Raw genomic sequence first — 20,901 nt, forward strand, 5'->3', positions numbered from 1 at the left:
GAAATTATATTAATTGTCTGTACTAGTTACTTGCTCTTTTGTGGTTGTTTGATCTTAAATTTAAAGGCATGATTGTATTTTCCTTGAACTACTTTAATTTCATGTCCAAATGCCAAAAAACATGAGTCTGCTGAGCAAATAGAAGGAATTAATTTTTTTAAAGATTGTGAGCACTGCTCAAGACTATGCCATATAGTATAAAACCCATAGGAATTAGTCAGCATTCATGAAAAGCAGACAAAAACTAAATATATTTCTTTTCTTATTGGGAGGTGACAATCTTTTTCTGTTTCTCAAATGGGTCTGAAACTATAAAGTTAAGGACTTTTCCATCATATATTCAAACCTCTGACTTTACTTTTATTTCCAGAATTTTCTATTTTGCTATAGAATATATCATATGATATAGTATATGCCAATTTTGTGGGCATATACTTTATTGTAGTGAATAAAAATACCTCTCTTTAATGAAATACTTCTTTTGTATTGTTTAAAACAATTAGCCAAGGTTTGCAATTGCTTTCATTATTTGATATCCATTATATATAGATTCATCTCAATAACTGAATCTATTTCTCAAATGGTCCACAAATCCATGATCCTAAATTAATAAAAATATTAAAGATATCTACCAGTAATTTATTTGTATTAGCTTTTTTATTCTTACCAGTTAAATTACCATAGTTCTTAAGTGCCTAAATGTGATTTTCTAAAAAACTAATTTATCTTATAACTAATTTTTTAATAGATTGAACTTCACCAACTTAAAATCTACTGTAACTCCAACTTCATAGTTAAAGAAACTTGTTGTGAGATATCAAATACTAAGGTAAGTTAATTTTCTTGGCATGCGAAGAACATAGAATGCCAATTGTCTAGTTTGTAGAGTCCAAATATAGTATAGTACTGAATTTCTTCTGTTAAAGCCATGTGAGTAATTTGTTCCAAGTAAGTTACCTGCCTTAGAGCTCTCTCTTAGTTTCTATTAACAATTTTAATCTCAGTTTCATCCTGAACTTTGGGAATGATATATCCTCACTTTGGAGTCAACATAAGTAAAAGAGAATGTATGACTTTCTCCCTAAACTATGTTATAATGGTAGTATCATCCTTTTCTACTTCCAGGGGTTTTTAATTTGTGATCATGCCCTATTCTCACTCATATCCTAGCCTGTCTCCTATCCGGTAGTTTACCTTGGTGATATGTTTTCTCAGCTGCCTCCTCCTTCTTCCTGTTACTGCAGTGGTCCGCCTTTGTCTCGTTGCCAGATGGCTGCATTATTGGCTCCCTGTCCTCCCTGTCTCTAGCCCTTTTGCTTTCCAGCATAACTGGAATATGAGTGAATCACTGTTTTGTATATTCATTTACTTTCTTCCACTAAACATTTATTATTCAAAACATTGATCTTCTACACAATTGCGTTAATGAACAAGGCTCACAGACAAGATTAGGGCACATTCCCTGCCCTCTATTCATCTTTCTCAAAGCCTTTGGTCATTCAGTGTTGACAAAAAAATATATCCATTTTCTTAGCCTCTCATCCTTAATATTCCCAACCTAAGTGTACAACTATTATTTTCTTTTTACCAATCTTCCATTTCAAAGAAATTCTGAGAGAAATTATATTTTTATACTCTTTTTAAATTTTACTTGAGCTTTGTTTTTAGAGGATAGTTAAAATATTGTTTCATGACTTGTTGACTTATAAGCTACTGAAAGAGACAGGACAGAAAAGTGTTCCAAAGGGGCAAATTCCAAGTCTTACAGCAAGAACATATGAAAAGTAAAAGGTGAAAATACTGTTCTTTGTATCTCAGATTTCGGGGAACTTCTACACTTACCTCAAAAAATTATATGAAAATTTTGATCGATAGATTAGTAATGCAAAAATATTTTTAACTTCTATCACTCACTATAGGTAGTAGAATAATAATGTGATCATTTGACTCACAGCATCGCTAAGTCTTTCAAACTTTTATGTTCTGCTTAGGTAACTTGGTTTTAAAGCATATTTCCAACCCAGTTTATGGCTGTTATTCCAAGTAAAATGAAAGCTGGCCAAATGTCTTTCTATAAATATCTAAAAAGATCATTTAAAATGCCAATCTACAGATTTGAAATACCTAGATTATCTGAAGTCACACTTTTAAATCTTGAAGATATTAATTCTCCAAAAGTTTTTCTTTTTAAATAATTATATACTATAATAATTTGTAATGTAAGAGTTTTTAAAATAATAATTTTCCGTGATTTAAAAGTAACATAATGATGTTTTGAAGTATCCAAATAATATATTCTTAACCAATAGTTACTGCTTTGTGTTATCACATAATGGACATTTTCAACTCACATTATGAGAAAACTGTTTAAGGATATATAGATGATGGATTTGAGAGCATGGCCTGATTATTAAAAGTGGTGACATGACCTCACAAATAGTGAAAAAAATTTAATCATGTTTTAAAAAGACTATGTAAGAATTAGTTTTAAAGACTAGAAAATAAGATAGGAATTTATCTTTATGGAAAAAATAACAAAAGACTGCTGATTTTTCTGCTGATAATTATTTGGATGGATATCACCATTCTGTTAATGATTAACAGAAAATAGAAAATGCTACATTTTGTATATTAGAATTTATAGTTTGGAAAGTAAATAATTATATAAAAGCTATTTAGTTATCTGCTATAATCTTGACATCAATTGTCATTTTGTGGGCTTTTTTTAATGTATTGGTCAGAAAATTTTAATGTACTTGCTAAAAAATCTAATTTTGTCTCAGAATTTCAAATCACATGTTTTCTATTAATGTTTCATAGCATATTTCAAAGGTGAAATTTATTCAAGATAATCTATAAATATACTTTATTTCTGTTGATTCAATTCTCTATTTCTGAAGTGGTTTGGTTTTGAAACTGCATACATATAATGAAGAACAAATATGAATGAAAGGAGGAAATCAGACACATTTGCTAAAAATATATGAGAAATGTGATTAAAATTTTGAGGACCAATTAATTAAATATATGTCACATCCAAACCAGAGGTTTTACAAAGGAAGGAGTCCTTACTTGTACATTTTATGTTTCTGGAAGGCATCTTTTAGAGTGTGGACAGTTTTATAGTGGAGCCTGAGACGTACTTTTAAAGTAATTTAAAATCTCTAATTTAATACAGTGTATCATATCAGTGATACAGAGCAGAATTGTGAATTCTAACTGGGTCTTGGTTACCTGACTGGGAATCCATGGGACAGGAACTGGCTGGAAAATCATGTCAGATCATATGTGATACATTAATGGACTGATTTGGCGATAATCATGTTTCAGTCTAATGTGATTTTTAAATTAATATCAAACACGATCTTACCAAAATAAAGGACCAGTGACAATCTTTTACTTTTGTATCCTGACAATATCTTTCCATGCATATCTAACTTGTAGTATATGAAGTCAAATGTGAATGCCTTCCCCTAAATTGCAAATTTAGAGTTATGAAATTGAAAATTTAGAGTTACAAACTGTGGTGAGGAAGGAATCTTTAGACTCTCCATCTGGATTGATTTTTTTAGAGGAAAAAATTTTTATTGTTTTGTAAACAAATTTGTCTTTACGTTGTCCCAAATGTACTGAATCCATTAGGTGAGTATAAAATTCACCACTGTTTGTTTCAATGGAGACTTCTGAGTAACCTTAAAGGACTATGGGCTAGAATAAGATATAATTCCATTAAATATATAGCATCTTACAGTGTAAAAATGAATTTCTTTCCTACTTTTATATGCCTTTACAGTCATATTGTTGAAGTAAACTATGCTTTAAAAGTTCAAATTACACTATTTTATTTTCCCAAAACACATATACACATTATTTGTATTAATTATTTCATTGTAACAATGCAGTTATTATAAATGTCTATTACTGACCTTGTCATAAAGTCACCTATAATAGCTTTAAAGTGTTCATCAAAACTAATATTTTTATTTTTTAATTTTTTTAAATTAAGTGGGAGCAGGGGAGGCAGAGAGACAGACTTCTGAATGTTCCCCTACCTGGATCCACCTGTCAAGCCCCCTATGGGGTGATGCTCTGCCCATCTGGGGTATTGCTCCATTGCTCTGCAACTGAGCTATTTTTAGCTCCTGAGGTAGAGGCCAGGGAGCCATCCTCAGTACCTGGGGCCAACTTCCTCAAGCCAGCCCAACCATGGCTGTGGGAAAGGGGAGAGAGAAAGAGGGGGGGAGGGATGGAGAAGTAGATGGCCGCTTCTCCTGTGTTCCCTGACCAGGAATCAACCCAGGACATCCAGAAGCCGGCCAATGCTCTACCACTGAGCCAACCGACCAGGGCCAAAACTAATATTTTCATGTAGGTCTAGTGTGTTGTCAGTGTCATAAAACACATAGGAAGGCTAGTGAAAGGTGTTATAATCTTTTACATACTACAGTTGACTTGATTAATTAGAAGGTAGTTCTAACAGGTAATCCTAGGTCCGTGATGGCGAACCTTTTTATAAAAACCCGTCCACTTTTGCAGTGCTGGTCAACCAGGTCCCTCCCGCCCACTAGTGGGTGTTCCAGCTTTCATGGTGGGCCAATCATGGTGCCGTTTGGTTGCTCTGCTACCGCCCACCATAAAAGCTGGAACACCCACTAGTGGGTAGGAGGGACCAGGTTGACCAGCACTGCAAAAGTGGGCAGTTTTTATAAAAAGGTTTGCCATCACTGTCTTAGGTAATTCCTAGTTTGTTTGAAACCAGTGTTTGGAATGTCAAAATGTTTGGAGTTCAACCTGTTTCCTAAATAACTCATTTTGGATTTTAGTGCCCAGAGCAGGATGGCACTGGAAGTACAGCATCATTATCACTACCTGCTCATGCCAGTAAAGTGTCCGCGTATCTGCCAGCAAAGCAGGAACTTAAAGACCAGTGCCGGTGCATTCCAAACAAGGTATGCTAGTAGTAATCTATGCCCACTGGAAAGCCACTTCACGTGGTGAGACAGGCCTCTTGAACGTGGCCCTGGTGCACAGATGAGTCTTGTCTTTTAGTGTTAGTTGAATCAAATGCCTGAGTAACTCAGTCATGGGAGGGGGTTTAAGAGAAGGAGGTTGGGGATAGGATTTTCTGGGTCCTCATGTGATGGTGCTGAGTCCTTCTGACCTTCTTTTCAGGGTGTGAATTAGAATGAATAGAAAGGTGAAAAAAGGAACAACCTATACAACAGACAAGTATTGAATACTTAACAAGTGCCAAGATAAACTTCAATTCTGGGAATTTACAGTCACAGGAAACACAGTGCCTGTTCTTCAGCACATGTTCAAAGACACTACATAGTAGCAATACTTCTTTGTTGTATGAACACTGTATCTATCCAGTGTCCCCAACTTATGTCTATCTCCCTCTGGCATCAGTTGTAAGGAAAATATTCAAAGCATTTGTTTCGCCGGGGACCAGTGTGCTCCCCTGGCCAGGAAGACTGGGCTCACGGACCTATATTCACTACTTCTGTGGATGTTAATGGCAGTCATAAAATCTGTGCTAAAAGTAGGCTGAGTGGTCTTTTGATGGCTTTTCTCTATGCCCATACCTGAGGAAAGGAGAGAGGGGAGGGAAACTGGGCCCAGTACCTAGAGCAGGATGTCCCCTAGCACTGTGACTGAATGCATGCCCTTAGCCTTATCACATTTTGTCTCTACTTCACTCCTGGCTAAAGGCGAGGGATAAGGGTTAGGTGACAGTTCAGAGGAATCATACACTTCCTCTAGTGACTAATGCTGTATAGTAAGTTCCACTTGCTCCCATAGAGGAGCAGCCATGTCTCAGGCAATGGAAGGTCTCATGGAGGAGATGATGAGGGAGAAGAGGGAGCCTCGTGAACAAGGGAAGGACATTCTAGAGAGGGGGTTCCAGCATCAGCTCAGAGGAGGGCAAAGCTTTATCTTACTATTGTCAATGTAATACTTATAAATTAATGTCTTTAGCTCAATGTGGCAGAATGGTTGATAACACAGAAATTCCTTTTTGCTCAGGGAGAAGCAGGATTACCAGGAACACCAGGCTCACCTGGTCAGAAAGGGGATAAAGGAGAACCGGTAAGGCACCACCCAACACTGTTAAGATGAAAGTCGATCTGTTCAAAGGTGACTTAAAAATGTGCCCATATCATTTTTCTGTGTCCCATACAAATGCACATCTCTGTTAAAGGCTATCAAGGGCCAGAGCTGGTAAATGCTGCTCACTGCAACCAGGAGGACTGGATCAGCACTCAAGTCTGCTTTTGAGTTACTGTTAGAATACTGGGTGAAAATTTGCAAAGCTCTGGAATCCCTAATCTTTGTACCTGGAAACAATAAGCAAAATTGTGAAGCAAGAAAGTGTAGTTTTGAGTTGTGATACTCTGGTTTCTCTTCAGATCACATAAATCTTTCGCCTTTTTTGAGTTGTGCCCTAGCTGTCTTTAACATTTGCTTTTTGCAAAAACTTGAATTCCTGCTTCTTTTGTCTGCTGGTGGGTCCCTGCGGAAGATTCTTCTGTAACTTAATATTAATACATTTACACCACCTTCACACATTTTCCTCACCTCTCCCACCCCACCCCTCCTCTGACCACTACAATCTGTTCTTTGTATCTATGGCTTTTTTTTTTTTTTTGGATTCCACATTTAAAGGAAATTGTACAGTATTTGTTTTTTATGTATGACTTGTACAGAAGTTTCTTTATCCATTCCTCTATCTGGGGACACTTAGATTGTTTTCCTATCTTGACCATTTTATATAATGCTGCAGTGAACACGGGGATGCACATATCTTTTTTTTTTTTTTTTTTTTTGAAAGAGAGGGGAGGGGCAAGGAGAGAGAGAGAGATGGGAACATTGAGCTGCTCCTGTTTGTGCTTCAACAAGAGAATAGAACTGGAAGCTTCCGTGCTCTGGGACAATGCTCCAACCAATGGAGTTATCTGGCCACGGCCTTTATTTATTGATTGATTTTTAGAGAAACAGAGAGAGGAAGAGAGAGGGGGGGAGGGGTAAGGGAAGCATTCATTTGTTGTTCCTCTCAGCTGTGCATTCATTGGTTGCTTCCCGTGTGTACCCTGACCAGGGATCAAACATGCAACCTTGTCATTTTGGGATGATGCTCTTAACTAAGCTAACTGGCTTAGTTTTTATTTGTCTCAAGATATTTAAAAGTACTGCCTGACCTGTGGTGGTGCAGTGGATAGAGCGTCGACCTGGAGGTGCTGAGGTCGCCGGTTCGAAGCCCTGGGCTGCCTGGTCAAGGCACATATGGGAGTTGATGCTTCCAGCTCCTCCCCCCTTCTCTCTCTCTGTCTCTCCTCTCTGTCTCTCCCTCTCCTCTCTAAAAATGAATAAATTTAAAAAAAAGTACTTAGGTGTACTTACCGTATTTCCCAACATATAAGACACACTTTTTTTTTTCAAAAACTTTGGTGTCTAAAAACAGGTGCGTCTTATACAGTGGTTGTAGAAGTGTGGCGTTTCAAATGTCATAGATGGAACTGAGAACGAGGCAATATATGAAGACAGTGATTCGTCATCAGACACAGATGAGGACAAGCTAATGAATGGGAAATTTGACAGTGATGAGGAGTTGTATGAATTTTATGATGAATAAAACTTGAGTTCAATAACTTTATGTAATACATTTTTTTTTCAAGTTTCAGGCCCCAAAATTAAGGTGCGTCTTATACATTGGAGCATCTTATACATGTGGAAATTTGGTATCTATATTCTTTGATCATGGTAGTTCCACTTGTATTATATTATTTTACCTTCATAACCACATAAAAATGTCTACTTAAGAATTATTATTTTCATTTTGCAAATGAGAGAACCCCACATAAGCAAAAATAAGAGGACCTGTAGAGTAGAAAGATCGCGTTGATGAGTCTGTTCCTGTTTCTATTGTACTGCGTGATCCTTCAATTTTAATGTGCAATAAATAAAGATGGCATTTAAGTCTAGAATATAATTTTTATTATTAGAAAAGGTACACAAAATAATGCCTGAGTAGCTTGAAATCAAAAATCATTTTGATATAAATTCTGTGAAATGAACAGAAGTACAGTGTTAGGTTTTCCTTGTATAAAAAGTACTTAGTGTCAGAAAGTAGCAAATAATAGATGTTCAACAAATATGTTTTCTGTGCTTTCCTATCCACAGTGTAATTGTTCACATGTTGAAACATGGTGGAGATAATCTTTTTTAGGTTGAATGTAGTTTGTTATGTGACGTTACCAAAAACGAATCTTCATTTGTAAGATAACTCCTTAGCATTTTACTTGATTAAATGTTTTAGTATATAAAAAATCTTGTTGTTATATGCTACTTGTAGTAAGTATGAATAATTTATTGGTAGTTAATTTACTCAAAAGATCACTTAGTGATTTCAATATTTCATTCAAATCTGTCTTTCATTCTCAATATTATTTCATATGGCTTTTCTTAGATGTAGTGAACTAGTTTTTGAAGAGATTCCTTGTTCTATTATGCTTAGGTAATGTTGATTAGGAGCCATCCAGAAGCAATTAGAATTTACTTTTTCTCATTAATTATAAGATGCATATTACTAATCTTGTGCTTTTTATTTTTGGTGCAATGAGCTAAAATGAGAAAAGTTTTGAAAATACAATTTTCAAATCTCTTTTCAACTTATGTATTACTCTCATTATATAGGTTTTAAAATTTTAGGATCCTTACTGTAATCTGGCAACTTTATAAACGGCAACTTTTTATTTTTTTAGATTTTTATTTTTTCATTTTAGAGAGAGGAGACAGAGACAGACAGACAGACAGAGAGAGAAGGGAAGGAGGAGCAGAAAGCCTCAACTCCCATATGTGCCTTGACCAGGGAAGCCTGGGTTTCGAACCAGTGACCTCAGTGTTCCAGGTTGATGCTTTTACCCACTGCACCACCACAGGTCAGGCATAAATGGCAACTTTTACTTTTATTTATTTTTGTTTATGCCCATACACTAAGAATTAGGAGGAGAGTCTACATAATCATGGAAGTCCTATCCTGCCTGAGTCAGAACCCACCATGGCTTTCTATCTCCCTCTGGATAAACACTGAAGCTCTAACCGTGGACTACAAGGCTTCACATAATGTGTAGAACTCTCCCTGCTCCACTCCCTACACCTTGAATCATTTCCTACCTTCTCATCTGTTCACTCCTACTCCAAGGTCTTTGCACCGTTTACATATACCTGTACCTGGAATGTTCTGCTAGATATCCACCTGGCGCTCTTCACATCATGCAGGCTTTTGCTCAGGAATCAGTTTAAAATCCTATGCTGCCCTGGCCAGTTGGCTCAGTGGTAGAGCGTCGGCCTGGCGTGCAGGAGTCCCGGGTTCAATTCCCAGCTGGGGCACACAGGAGAAGTGCCCATCTGCTTCTCCACCCCTCCCCCTCTCCTTCCTCTCTGTCTCTCTCTTCCCCTCCCGCAGCCAAGGCTCCATTGGAACAAAGTTTGCCCGGGCGCTGGGGATGGCTCTGTGGCCTCTGCCTCAGGCGCTAGAATGGCTCTGGTTTCGGCAGAGCGATGCCCCAAGATGGGCAGAGCATCGCTCCCTGGTGGGTATGCCGGGTGGATCCCAGTCAAGGTGCATGCGGGAGTCTGACTGCCTCCCTGTTTCCAACTTCCGAAAAACACACACACACACACAAAAAGCCTATGCTAACATCTCTATATGAAAAATGTCCCTTCTTCCCACCTCTGTCTTCTTTCTTTCCTTAGCACTTTTATTGCCACCGGACATGTTTATCATTATGCATCCATCGATTTATTTCCCCTACCAGCATATAAATTCTGTGAGCACCACACATAGAACAGCACATAAGAGGTGCTAGGAATATGCTGAATGAATGAGTGAACAGTACCACAAGAAAGTGTAAATCATCAACTCAGCTGTTTCTAGAACCTATAAATCCATTGACCCAATTGCTCAGGGGATCCTGCCAAACAGGACAAAGAGTCAATTTGCAATGAAAGAGCTAGATAAAACATAAAGGATTGTTACATTATTCACTATTGTTCTACTACGCCTTTTCCTTTAAAAGACAAAACTTCTTTTCACATAGTGACCTGACTAGTTTTAGTTTGATATTGCTAATTAATTAATGAATAATCAGAAATATATGGGGGAAAGCCACAAGTTTTGGCACGATTTAATGTTTATCTTTATTTGCCTATGTTCTCATCCCCACTGTGGTGCTTCATTAATTTGATTTACTGCTTTTTAAATTTTTCGTAAAGATGGTGACCCTCTTTCATGGAGTAATGTGGTTTGAAATTTAATTACTGCTTATATTTGAACACCTTGAGATCATCAGTATTCTATATCAAGGCACCTAATCAAACCATTCTAACCATGCCCTCTGTCCAAGACAATACTCTGGACAACGTTATTTAAAATAATAATTAGTCTTTTTCAGACTCAATTATTGTACTTTTCTGAATCTTTTCGTTTCCTATCTTAGCAAGTGTAGTTGACAACCTAATTACTTAGCAACCACATTACTTTCTCAGTTCTATAAGACCCTTGCTAATACCCTCACCCACATCAGAGATTAAATTGTCTCTGAGTTTTATAAAATAGATCAATTTCAATATTACTGAACCTAAGCGGGAGTGTGAGCTGAACTTTATTTTGGGAATAATTTTCTCATTTATTTTTATGTTATCTTTCATATAGCCTATAAAATAATATAGGCTTTTTGAAATTATTGCAGATAATATACTTTTAGAGAAAATAAAACTAATTTAAAATAGATTCAGTGTACTTACTTGACTCTATAGTAAAAAACTTCCTACTACCCTACCCTCTAACCTCACTATGTGAAAGTTTCCATTTTGAATAGTCTAAGGTGTTAACCCAGAGATTACTAGTGAGTTTCCTTGTATTTTCTTTCTAATATGACACTTCTCAGATGCCTAGTCTGTAGCCACACCACACCGATAAAAATAGTTGAATGAAAATATGTTCATAATTTAAAAAGATAAATATCTTATCTTAGTAATAACCTTATAGAAGTAGGATTAATATTATGCTTTTGAGTTTTTGTCCAATAAAGAATATTTCCTCATGGACTGTTGGTGGGAATGCAGATAGTGCAGCCACTGTGGAAAGTAGAATGGAGCTACCTCAAAAAAACTAAAAATGAAACTGCCTTATGGCCCAGCAATTAATTACACCTCTGGGAATTTATCCAAAGAAACCCAACAATACTAATTTGAAAGAATATGTGCACTCCTATGTTTATTGCAGCATTATTTACAGTAGTCAAGATTTGGAAGCAACCTAAATGCCTATCAGTAGATGAGTGGATAAAAAAGCTGTGGTATATTTACATAATGGAATACTACTTGGCTGTAAAAAAGAAGCAAATCTTACCTTTTGCAACTAAATGGATGGACCTGGAGAGCATTATGCTAAGTTAAATAAGCCAGTCACAGAAAGACAAATATCATGTGATTTCACTTACATGTAAATAAAATCTAATGAACAAAATAAACTAACAAGCAAAATAGAGACGGCTTCATAGAGAGCAGACTGACAGCTGTCAGGGGCAGGGGAGTGGGTGGGGAGGGGGAGGGGTTGAGCATAAAAAAAAGAGAGAGAAAAAAAATTGCATGGCCATTGACATTAGTGTGGTAATTGCCAGGGAAAGGTGGCTAGAGAGAGGTGAAGGAGGGTTTGGGGAAAGAAATGGTGATTGTGGAGACTTGACTTGGGGTGGTGAACATGCAATATAGTGGATCGAGATGTGTGGTAGAGCTGTTCACTTGAAACCTGTGTAATTTTGTTAACCAGTATCAGGCCAATAAATTTAATAAAGAGGAAACAAAACTGAAACCAAATAAAAAGAATATTTCTTCATCCTTTCTTACCCAATACTCAGTATATTTGATTAGTTGACAGGTCCTTTTTTTTTTATATCAATTCTACCCAATCTGATATAGAAACTTGAGGTTGACATTTACTTGCCTGCCTTAAATCTGGAATTAGCATACAATATCGTTGTCATAACGGCATTTTATATTCATAAAATTCTCATATACATCTTAATTTCTACCAAGCCTTAGTGGTTGTTAGAGAAACTTATTCAAAACGTTAACATTGTTTTTAACTGTTTCAAGACAAATTTAATAGACTGGATTTGTGAAAGAGCCATCAAAGTGGAAGAGTAGGGAAGCTGACAACGGGACTCACCCCGAGTTTTCCTGGAGGATGTAATGGAGGAAGGCCAGGCACACTAAACGAAGCAAATATGGGCACCTTAGGCTCTGAAATTTCATGATTTGAATTGGAAGCATCAGTTTTTCATTGAGGAAATAGCAGTATAATCATTTTTTACTTTTGATGAATATAAAAGAAATGACAAAACTGAATTACATATGTCTGTGTGGAGAACGTTTAGCTTCAGTTTCGATTAGCACATGGATATTTATTAATGATTAATTGTCAAAAGTGTAGTTTAATGACTTGTGGACAATATGAGGAAGGAACTTAGCGTATAGACTTTGGTACAAGCTAAAACAACTCATCCATGAAATGGGATATTCTCTTCGACAACATTAGTAATTACCGTATTTTTCGCTCCATAAGACGCACCTGACCATAAGACACACCTAGGGTTTTAAGGAGGAAAATAATAAGAAGAAAAAAAACCATTCTAAATCTAATGATGTGTTAAAATATATAATAAAATACTGTAGTTTTTGCTCCATAAGATACACGGACATTTCCCCCTCCTCTTTTGGGGGAAAAAAGTATATCTTATGGAGCAAAAAATATGGTAATACACCTTTGGAAAAAAACCTCCTAATAAACATGTCTATATTTTAGGGTACAGTTGGTATTAAAGGTGAATTTGGTGCTCCTGGAACTCCTGGGGAAAAGGTGTGTTGATTTGCTATTTGATTAAAATTTGCGGCTGTTTTGTATGGGTCTATCAGGTAGGAGGAGTAAATATGTAGAACAAGTCTGACGGTTCAGGGCTCAGCACACTTGGCCCTGCATGGGCTGCCAAAAGATGCTATATGATTTTGTAAAGAAAGATTTCCTTGAGCCCAGCCGTACTGGTTTGGATATTGTCTGAAGTCTGCTTTTGCACTGCATAGGAGCATTAGGTAGTGGTGGCAGAGATCATATAGCTTCCAAAGTCTAAACTATTTGCTGCCTGGCATTTTGCAGAAAAAACTTATTGGCCCCTGCTCAAGAGCATTGGCCATTATTCTAAGAGTACCAAGACGCCTCAATTTCACTATTTTATGTATGGTACATATTCTACTACAGACATAAATCCCTATTTAAATTACCACTGTACTGCATGAGATATTATACATAAAAATACAAGAACTATATTTTAATCTGTGCTATAAATATAGTATTTATCTCATCAAATGCTTAATTTTCACATTATCTTCTCTAACATGAAGTTGATTCTAAATATGCTCACAAGAGGATAGTATTGCAGTTCAGCATCTTAGTTCAATTTTTAAAGGAATTTTAAAAAATTGTTATATTTCTAAATTATACTATAATTACCTCATCTTAGTTTTATATATATATATAAAATTTATATATATATAAAACTTAAATTGATGAACTATTAAAGATTAAGTTGAAACTGAGGCAGTTCTCTTCTTCACTAAAAGAAGGTTAGTATAAGTTTCTGTAGCTGTACTAGCTGCACTTATTGTCAAGTTAGTCCCTTGTGCCTCATTATCTGGAAGGTCGTGACCCCTGTGGTTATTAACCTAAAGCTGTCACAGTAGTAACTGAAGCTGGAATGGTAAGAGGTTCAGAAATATCATTCACATTTTTTAAAAGTTGTTTGACAAATGTTATTCTTTTTTTTAATTAAATTCATTGGGCTGACATTGGTTAATAGGATCATATAGGTTTCGTGTACGTCCCTATGATAACACGATTTGTATATTCCATTGTGAGCCCATTACCCAAAATCAAACCATCTTCTTCACCATATATTTGGCTACCTTTTACCCTTTACTACATCCCCTTCCCTTCCCTCTGGTAACTCCCGTACTATTGTGTCTGTGAACCTCAGTTTATATTTATATATCCCACATTCAGATGCTTTTGAGTCCTTCTTAAATGTGTTTCTGCTGACTGCTTCATTGATGCTGTTTGTTTTCCTTTAGAAATTACTCAGTCCAATATGCAAATATTTTATCCCTGTAGTAGTGTAAATGTTAGACTCAGTAAAATCTAACAAACTTTATTAAACAAGAAACCTTGATGCAAATTAATATTTAGTTGGGGTTCTAGCTTCTTGCTTACTAATGACATTAATTGAAGACTTCTCATTCCTGGCTTGTTGGCTTAGTGGTAGAGCATCAGCTCAGCATATGGATGTCCCAGGTTTGATTCCCAGGCAGAGAACACAGGAGAAGCACCTATCTGCTTCCTACCCTTCCCCCTCTCTTTCTCTTTCTTTCCCTCCTGCAGCCATGGCTTGACTGGAGTGAGTTGGCCTCAGGCACTAAGGATGACTCCATGGCCCCTGTTTTTGGCTCTAAGAAGGGCTTGGTTGCTTAACAACGGAGCTACACCCCAGAGGGGCAAAGCATTGCCCCCTAGTGGGCTTGCTGGGTGGGTCCTAGTCAGAGTGCATGCGCGAGTCTATCTCTGCCTTCCCTCCTCTGACTAAATTTAAAAAAAAAAGACTCCTCATCACAACTAAAAGTTCTTTCAAATACATGTTTAAAACAGTCTAATTTCTTCAAAATACCTTTTCTCCTAGAGAATACTATGCAATATTTCCCTTAACTCCTAAAGAAATTGCCCCGATCCAAATTTGCTTTATACATTTATTCCACCAAACTCTTCCTAAAATTATGGTATAACAATTTGATTGTTTAAATTTCAGATCAATAAAATTTTTCAAATTACTTTGAATATGGAAACTTTTTTTTAAAAGCCAAATATAGAATCACTGGCATACTTGGACTATAAAATATATTATTGAACTTCTTTACTTCTTTCTGTAAAGTAAGATTTATACAATGAATTATGGTAAAGCAGAATAAAATTTCCCTGGGTTACTGTAAAACGAAATTTGCTAAGATTGGTATACAATGCCATTAATTTCAGAGCTCCAAAGTGACCTCTCTTTAATCCTCTTTGGGAAAACTAGGTGTAAATTACTACTGATTGGCTGGGAGGAGGCTTTCAGCTCCTGAAAAGGTGTTATCAGCCGAGTGGATTCAGTATGAGAATTTAGATGAAGGAATCAACCTGTCAAGAGCTAACCAAATTAATCTCGGTCAGAGCCATCCTTGAGAGTAAGAAAACAACAGTCTAGAAGTTATGTATGTAAGCTAAGAAACTCTATAAAAAATAATTTCTAAGAAAAGAGAGGGCATTTGGGACACAGAGAAGAAACTGGAGCAAGACATGATGTTGCAGAAACAAATGGTAATCAGAATTAAGATTTTGTTTCTTTTCCCAGAAGCCCTCATTTGTAGAAAGACTGTTGTGTGCTGATTCATCCTACACTATTGAAAGTGAAACTTCAATGGATATAAAGGAATATACTAGCTAGTTGGATAAACTAGTTGGACCTAGAAATTTTAGGAATGGAAGTTTCAGCCCTGGGGACCCATTTGGTCAAAATGGTCACGGAGTCAGTCTCACAAAATCAATGAACTTCAGTGTCTGTGTGAAGACTCTGTCTCCAAGGTACTTAAAAGTTAATGTGATAAGAAAAGCTATGTTCAGGGTGTTCTAAAACCAACACAAATTATCCTGGCAAACACTCTCTCAAGCAGTTTTCTTTCATGTTTGTTTTTCAAGCGGTTTTATTTTATTTACTTGAGTTGTTATTAAAAGGCCTCAGAGACCAGTAGAGAATTCATTCAGTTTCCCCTGGTACTAAACGTGGCTCTTAGATCCAGGTTTCCTGCATCTTCATCAACCCTCCTCGGTCACCAATACGCTCCCAGTGTCTGTGCGATCACTGAGTCTTTGACCGTATTTTCTTGTACGGCGCCACCACTGTTGGTACCCGGCCTGCTTCTCATGTGTCGGGTCATGTAGCTGTTAAAGGGATGTAACTTGCACGAGTGAAGAAATACCACCTCAATAGATTTTTTTTTCTGCTATAGTTCCCAGTTAACCATTTATTTTAAAGAATCTAATGAATATAGATGAAATAAAAATAAGAAGAAAGCTACATCATCTGAGGGCATGGATAATAAGTTATAAATGTTTGACTCCAATGAAGATGTAGCAATTTTAAAGAAGTTTTAAAATTTCAAAAATTTTAAAGTTGTAAAGATGAGCACTTATGTCTGGAGTAAAATACTTCCAGGGCTATATCTTCCCCGCTGGCTTAATGAATTTCATGGGCATTGCCCAGAGAACTCAGGCAGTGTCCTGAACTGAACTTCGATTCTGCTTTTCAGCATTTGTAATTATTGGGGTTCTTTTTCTTAGAATTAAAAGTGCTTAAGAGTTCTGTTAAAAGATAAGAAAAAAAGATTAATTGTCACCCATGGAGAAAGAACATATGCCAAATGCCATTGAACATGTACCTCAGAGATAGTATTCTCAAAGTGAAGTCCTTTATTTTTTATGGTTTAATATTTAAACTAGAAAACTGATTTATAATAATGGGGTACAGCATATTCTGAGCAGTACAGAATAGAATTTGTATATGAGCTGTACTTCCATACAATGTGATACAGTAATAAATTAAGTGATCTCTATATAAATGCTATTATTCTAAAATAATCCTACACTTTGAAGTTTGGCTAGATGATAGCAGTAATTTTTTTTTTTTTTAAGTCAAGGACATGAACAATGTATTAGTTTACTAAAGCAACATTTTTTCCTCTGAGGCCCAGGAGAAAAATAGTCCACTAAACAACACTATATTATGAAATCAGTTTATGAAATATGGAGTCATGGATACTTTGAAGATGAAGAACTGTACATTTAATTATGTTGTTCTATGATTATAATACTCATCGCCTCATACAAACTTGCACTGGGCATTCTGACCTGATATATACAGTCCAGCTGCCAACACGCCCCTGAAAAATACGCATCTCCTTTACGGCTCGTCAGCACAGCTAGGACTCTGCCTGAGAGATTTGGTAAATGGTCTGTTGTGGGTTCATATCGGATCATTTACAACAACATGGATGGGCCTTGATAACATTATATGAAGTGAAATAAGTAAATCAGAAAAAACTAAGAACTAGATGATTTCATACATAGGTGGGACATAAAAATGAGATTCAGGGACATGGACAAGAGTGTGGTGGTTACCGGGAGTCGGGGGTAAGGGGAAAGGGAGAAAGTGAGGGGGTGGGGAGAGGGGAGGGGCACAAAGAAAACCAGATAGAAGGTGACGGTGACGGAAGACAATTTGACTTTGGGTGATGGGAATGCAACATAATCAAATATCAAAATAACCTGGAGATGTTTTCTCTGAACCTATGTACCCTGATTTATCAATATCACCCCATTAAAATTAATAATAATAAAAAAACTTAAAAAAAAACAAAAAAAATTAAAAATATCTATTCTATATAGCAAGTGTTATTAGTTCTTAGTCACTGGAGACTCCAGGTGAGCTTGGTTGTACAGAAGCCACTGTTGGTCAGAATTAGTAAATTGTATGGTCCAGTTTCCATGAGAAGTGAATGACCGTGTGTAAGATCCCACACGTGCATGCACACAGGCATACCTGCCTGTACACACACATGCATGCACACACACTCACAACTGACACCCTCATGGAAGCATTGGGGAAATGAGAAGAAGATTTGAGCACTGGGAGCCAATCCTGCCCGCTGTGTTCCCTCCCAACAGAACACTGAAGTATGCTTGCATTCATCACCTGACTGTTTCAAACACAAGATTGCCTTGTTCTCTATTTCGCCTATACATATCATGTGTCAGATATGTTTTTTGATAAGTGGAGCTGTTTTTTAAAAATAGGAATAATTATTTTCAATAATCTTTATCCTAATAAGGTGATATTAAAAACTGAATATAGAGACTAGTTTATGCTAAAAGCAATTTTCTGTTGGCTGAATTACCTACATTTTGTTCTAAAATGTTTATTTTGAAGGGAAAATAAATTTTGGTAAATTAATTTTGTTTCTCACAGAGGAGGTATGCAATAAATGATAAACAACACCGTTGTACCATTCAAGTATTGAATACCCAGAGTCAATACTGCCTGGGTTTGACTCCCAGCTCAAAGCTTCACCCTCTATAAATTAGGATCTATCTCTTGATTTCTTCTAACTTTTCTCTTTTATAAAACAGAAATTATACTATACCTACTTCTAGTTTTGTCTTAAAGATTAAGTTTCATTTCTCATGAAAGTGCCAGCTCAGTGCCTAATATATAAATATTTGGTAAACAATAGATAATTTAAAAACAAAACAGTTTGATGATTCTAGGCTTCTAAACTCTGGCTTACTAGGAGACTAAGTTAAAAGTCATTTGGGGGGAATTTTTATTATTGATTCAAAGTATATGTAGTATAAAAATATTAAAATAAAAATCACATATTTTAGATCATTTTAACCTCTTAATGTATACTAGATGTCAGCGAACCAATATATTTTTTACTTAACTGAAATATGTGTAAGAATGTAAACTTTTACAAAAATAATAATAGCAGCCATTTATTTACACAATCATTATACGCTAGACACTATCAAGTGATTCTTTACATTATTTCACTCATTTCTCACAATATCTCTATGAGGAAAGGTTTATCATCACTCTTTCACAGGTTAAGAAACCAAGATGTAGAGAAAATAAAAACTTCCCCGAAGGCTCATAACTGACCAGTAGTGGAGTCAGCATTTGAATTGCTGTCTATATGAATCCATAGTTTTTGCACCTTTACAGTAATAGTTGAGGGTGGCTCCCCACCTATTAAAAATTATCATCATATGTTTTTTACCCAGTGAAAGGATTGTGTCTACCTTTACTTTCCAAAATAGGTATTATGAAAACAATGTGGTTTTACTTCGTTTGGTTTCCAAATTCAAAATTATATTTCAAATATGCTTTTAAATCAGGGGCCCCCAAACTTTTTACACAGGGGGCCAGTTCACTGTCCCTCAGACCGTTGGACGGCCAGACTATAAAAAAAACTATAAAAAAATCCCTATGCACACTGCACATATCTTATTTTAAAGTAAAAAAACAAAATGGTAACAAATACAATATTTAAAATAAAGAACAAGTAAATTTAAATCAACAAACTGACCAGTATTTCAATGGGAACTATGGGCCTGCTTTTGGCTAATGAGATAGTCAATATGCTCCTCTCACTGACCACCAATGAAAGAGGTGCCCCTTCCGGAAGTGCAGCAGGGGGGGGGGGATGAATGGTCTCAGGGGGCCGCATGCGGCCCGCAGGCCGTAGTTTGGGGACCCCTGTTTTAAATGCTCCCCACCGACCTGCCTGTCTGGAGATCCTTATTTGCCCTGCATGCTCACCTCAGGCGGGCCAGGCGTGGCCACACTCTCCAGGAGAACCTCATCTGGACACCTAACCTAGAAAATTTATAAACTGTATATTCATTTGATCAAAAACCAAAGTATTTAACTTAGTACCATGACTCTATTTAAAAAAAAAATCAAACTACCAGAGGTAAAACGACATATATATTAAGTGCATTTAGGAAGTATAGCTGATAACATGATGAGAGAGGGCCAGATGCTTGTCTTAAAAACAGTCGGGCTAACTATCGCCATTCCTAGGTGCTTTGTGTGATGGGTCTTTTCACCATAAACTCTGCAGCCTTCAGTCTTAGGGGGATGAAACTGAATTGAGCAGATCCATTGCTTCCTGTCTTTGTATTTCTTTTCTGTTGGAAAATGAAATGACTGTGATCTTTGAATCTTAATTTTCCCTTAAAAAGACATTTTGTGAGAAGACTGCTGCTTCCGGATATAAAGGCTGATGCTTTGCTGGTTATGAAAGCGCAGACCAGGCCCATAGCTGCTGTGAATTACAATGAACTCCGCGATAGCCCGGGTCCACATGTAGCGTTAACGCTTCAGTCACCCAGAAACTTGTGGATATTTAATGAAAAAGCTAGAGACGTTTCAGAAATCATTTGGCGATCTCTTCATATTATATGGTTTCACCCAATTTTCCATTGAAATTCAGAGATAAAATTAATTTCAGAGTCCTCTCCAACTTAAAAAAATTAAAATACATATTTTTAGGTGACCATTTGTTGTAGGAATCAAAACTAAATGAGAAGGGGAAAAAATGGACAACTTCTTGTTACTCTAACAATGAGATACTCACTTCCTATGAAATTGTCAAAGTTAGAATATATATATTATATATATGTTATATATATATATAATATATATATATATATGAGCTCTATGTTAGAGAAAGTGCCTGTTAAACAGAGAATCATCTGTATATTTCTGTATTTCAGAAAATTCTGAAATGAATGAATAGGTCTAGTCAACTCTGGACGTAAGATTGAACTATTTTTTTATACCACTGTTTATAGAAAAAATGACGACAAAGAAAACAGTTTTATCAGTGGACTTGTTAGCTTCACTTACTAATGTCACAGGAACGATAATTTGAATTATCGGGGAAAAATTACTGCCTTTACAAGGAGTAAGTCTCATTTAATTGTCTTATCTGTGGGTAGTAGATTGATACAGTATAGCACTAAAATAAGCAGAAACATGAGAAGGACAGAGGTAATTGAAGAACAGGAAAAGAAAAAGAAACTTGCTCACTCTGCAGTTGACTTTATTTCTTAATGGTTTCTTATTCCCTTCTAATACCTCCCACTCGCACCCTAAGTAGAGCAGTTGGCAGAGAACACAACAGATGGAAGAC

General features: G+C 36.3%; 1 protein-coding gene across 1 annotated transcript in view; it reads left to right on the top strand.

The window, feature by feature from the left end:
* The window catches only part of COL19A1 (collagen type XIX alpha 1 chain), a 329,506-nt gene that overhangs the window by 46,632 nt on the left and 261,973 nt on the right, over positions 1-20,901 (top strand). Inside the window, exons 6-8 of the mRNA XM_066252988.1 lie at positions 749-829; positions 4,824-4,949; positions 6,031-6,093. Of these exons, the coding sequence (XP_066109085.1) occupies positions 749-829; positions 4,824-4,949; positions 6,031-6,093 (270 nt within the window). The remainder of the gene's footprint in view (positions 1-748; positions 830-4,823; positions 4,950-6,030; positions 6,094-20,901) is intronic.

Source organism: Saccopteryx bilineata, chromosome 1, assembly GCF_036850765.1.
Source record: "Saccopteryx bilineata isolate mSacBil1 chromosome 1, mSacBil1_pri_phased_curated, whole genome shotgun sequence".
NCBI classification, from domain to species: Eukaryota; Metazoa; Chordata; class Mammalia; order Chiroptera; family Emballonuridae; genus Saccopteryx; species Saccopteryx bilineata.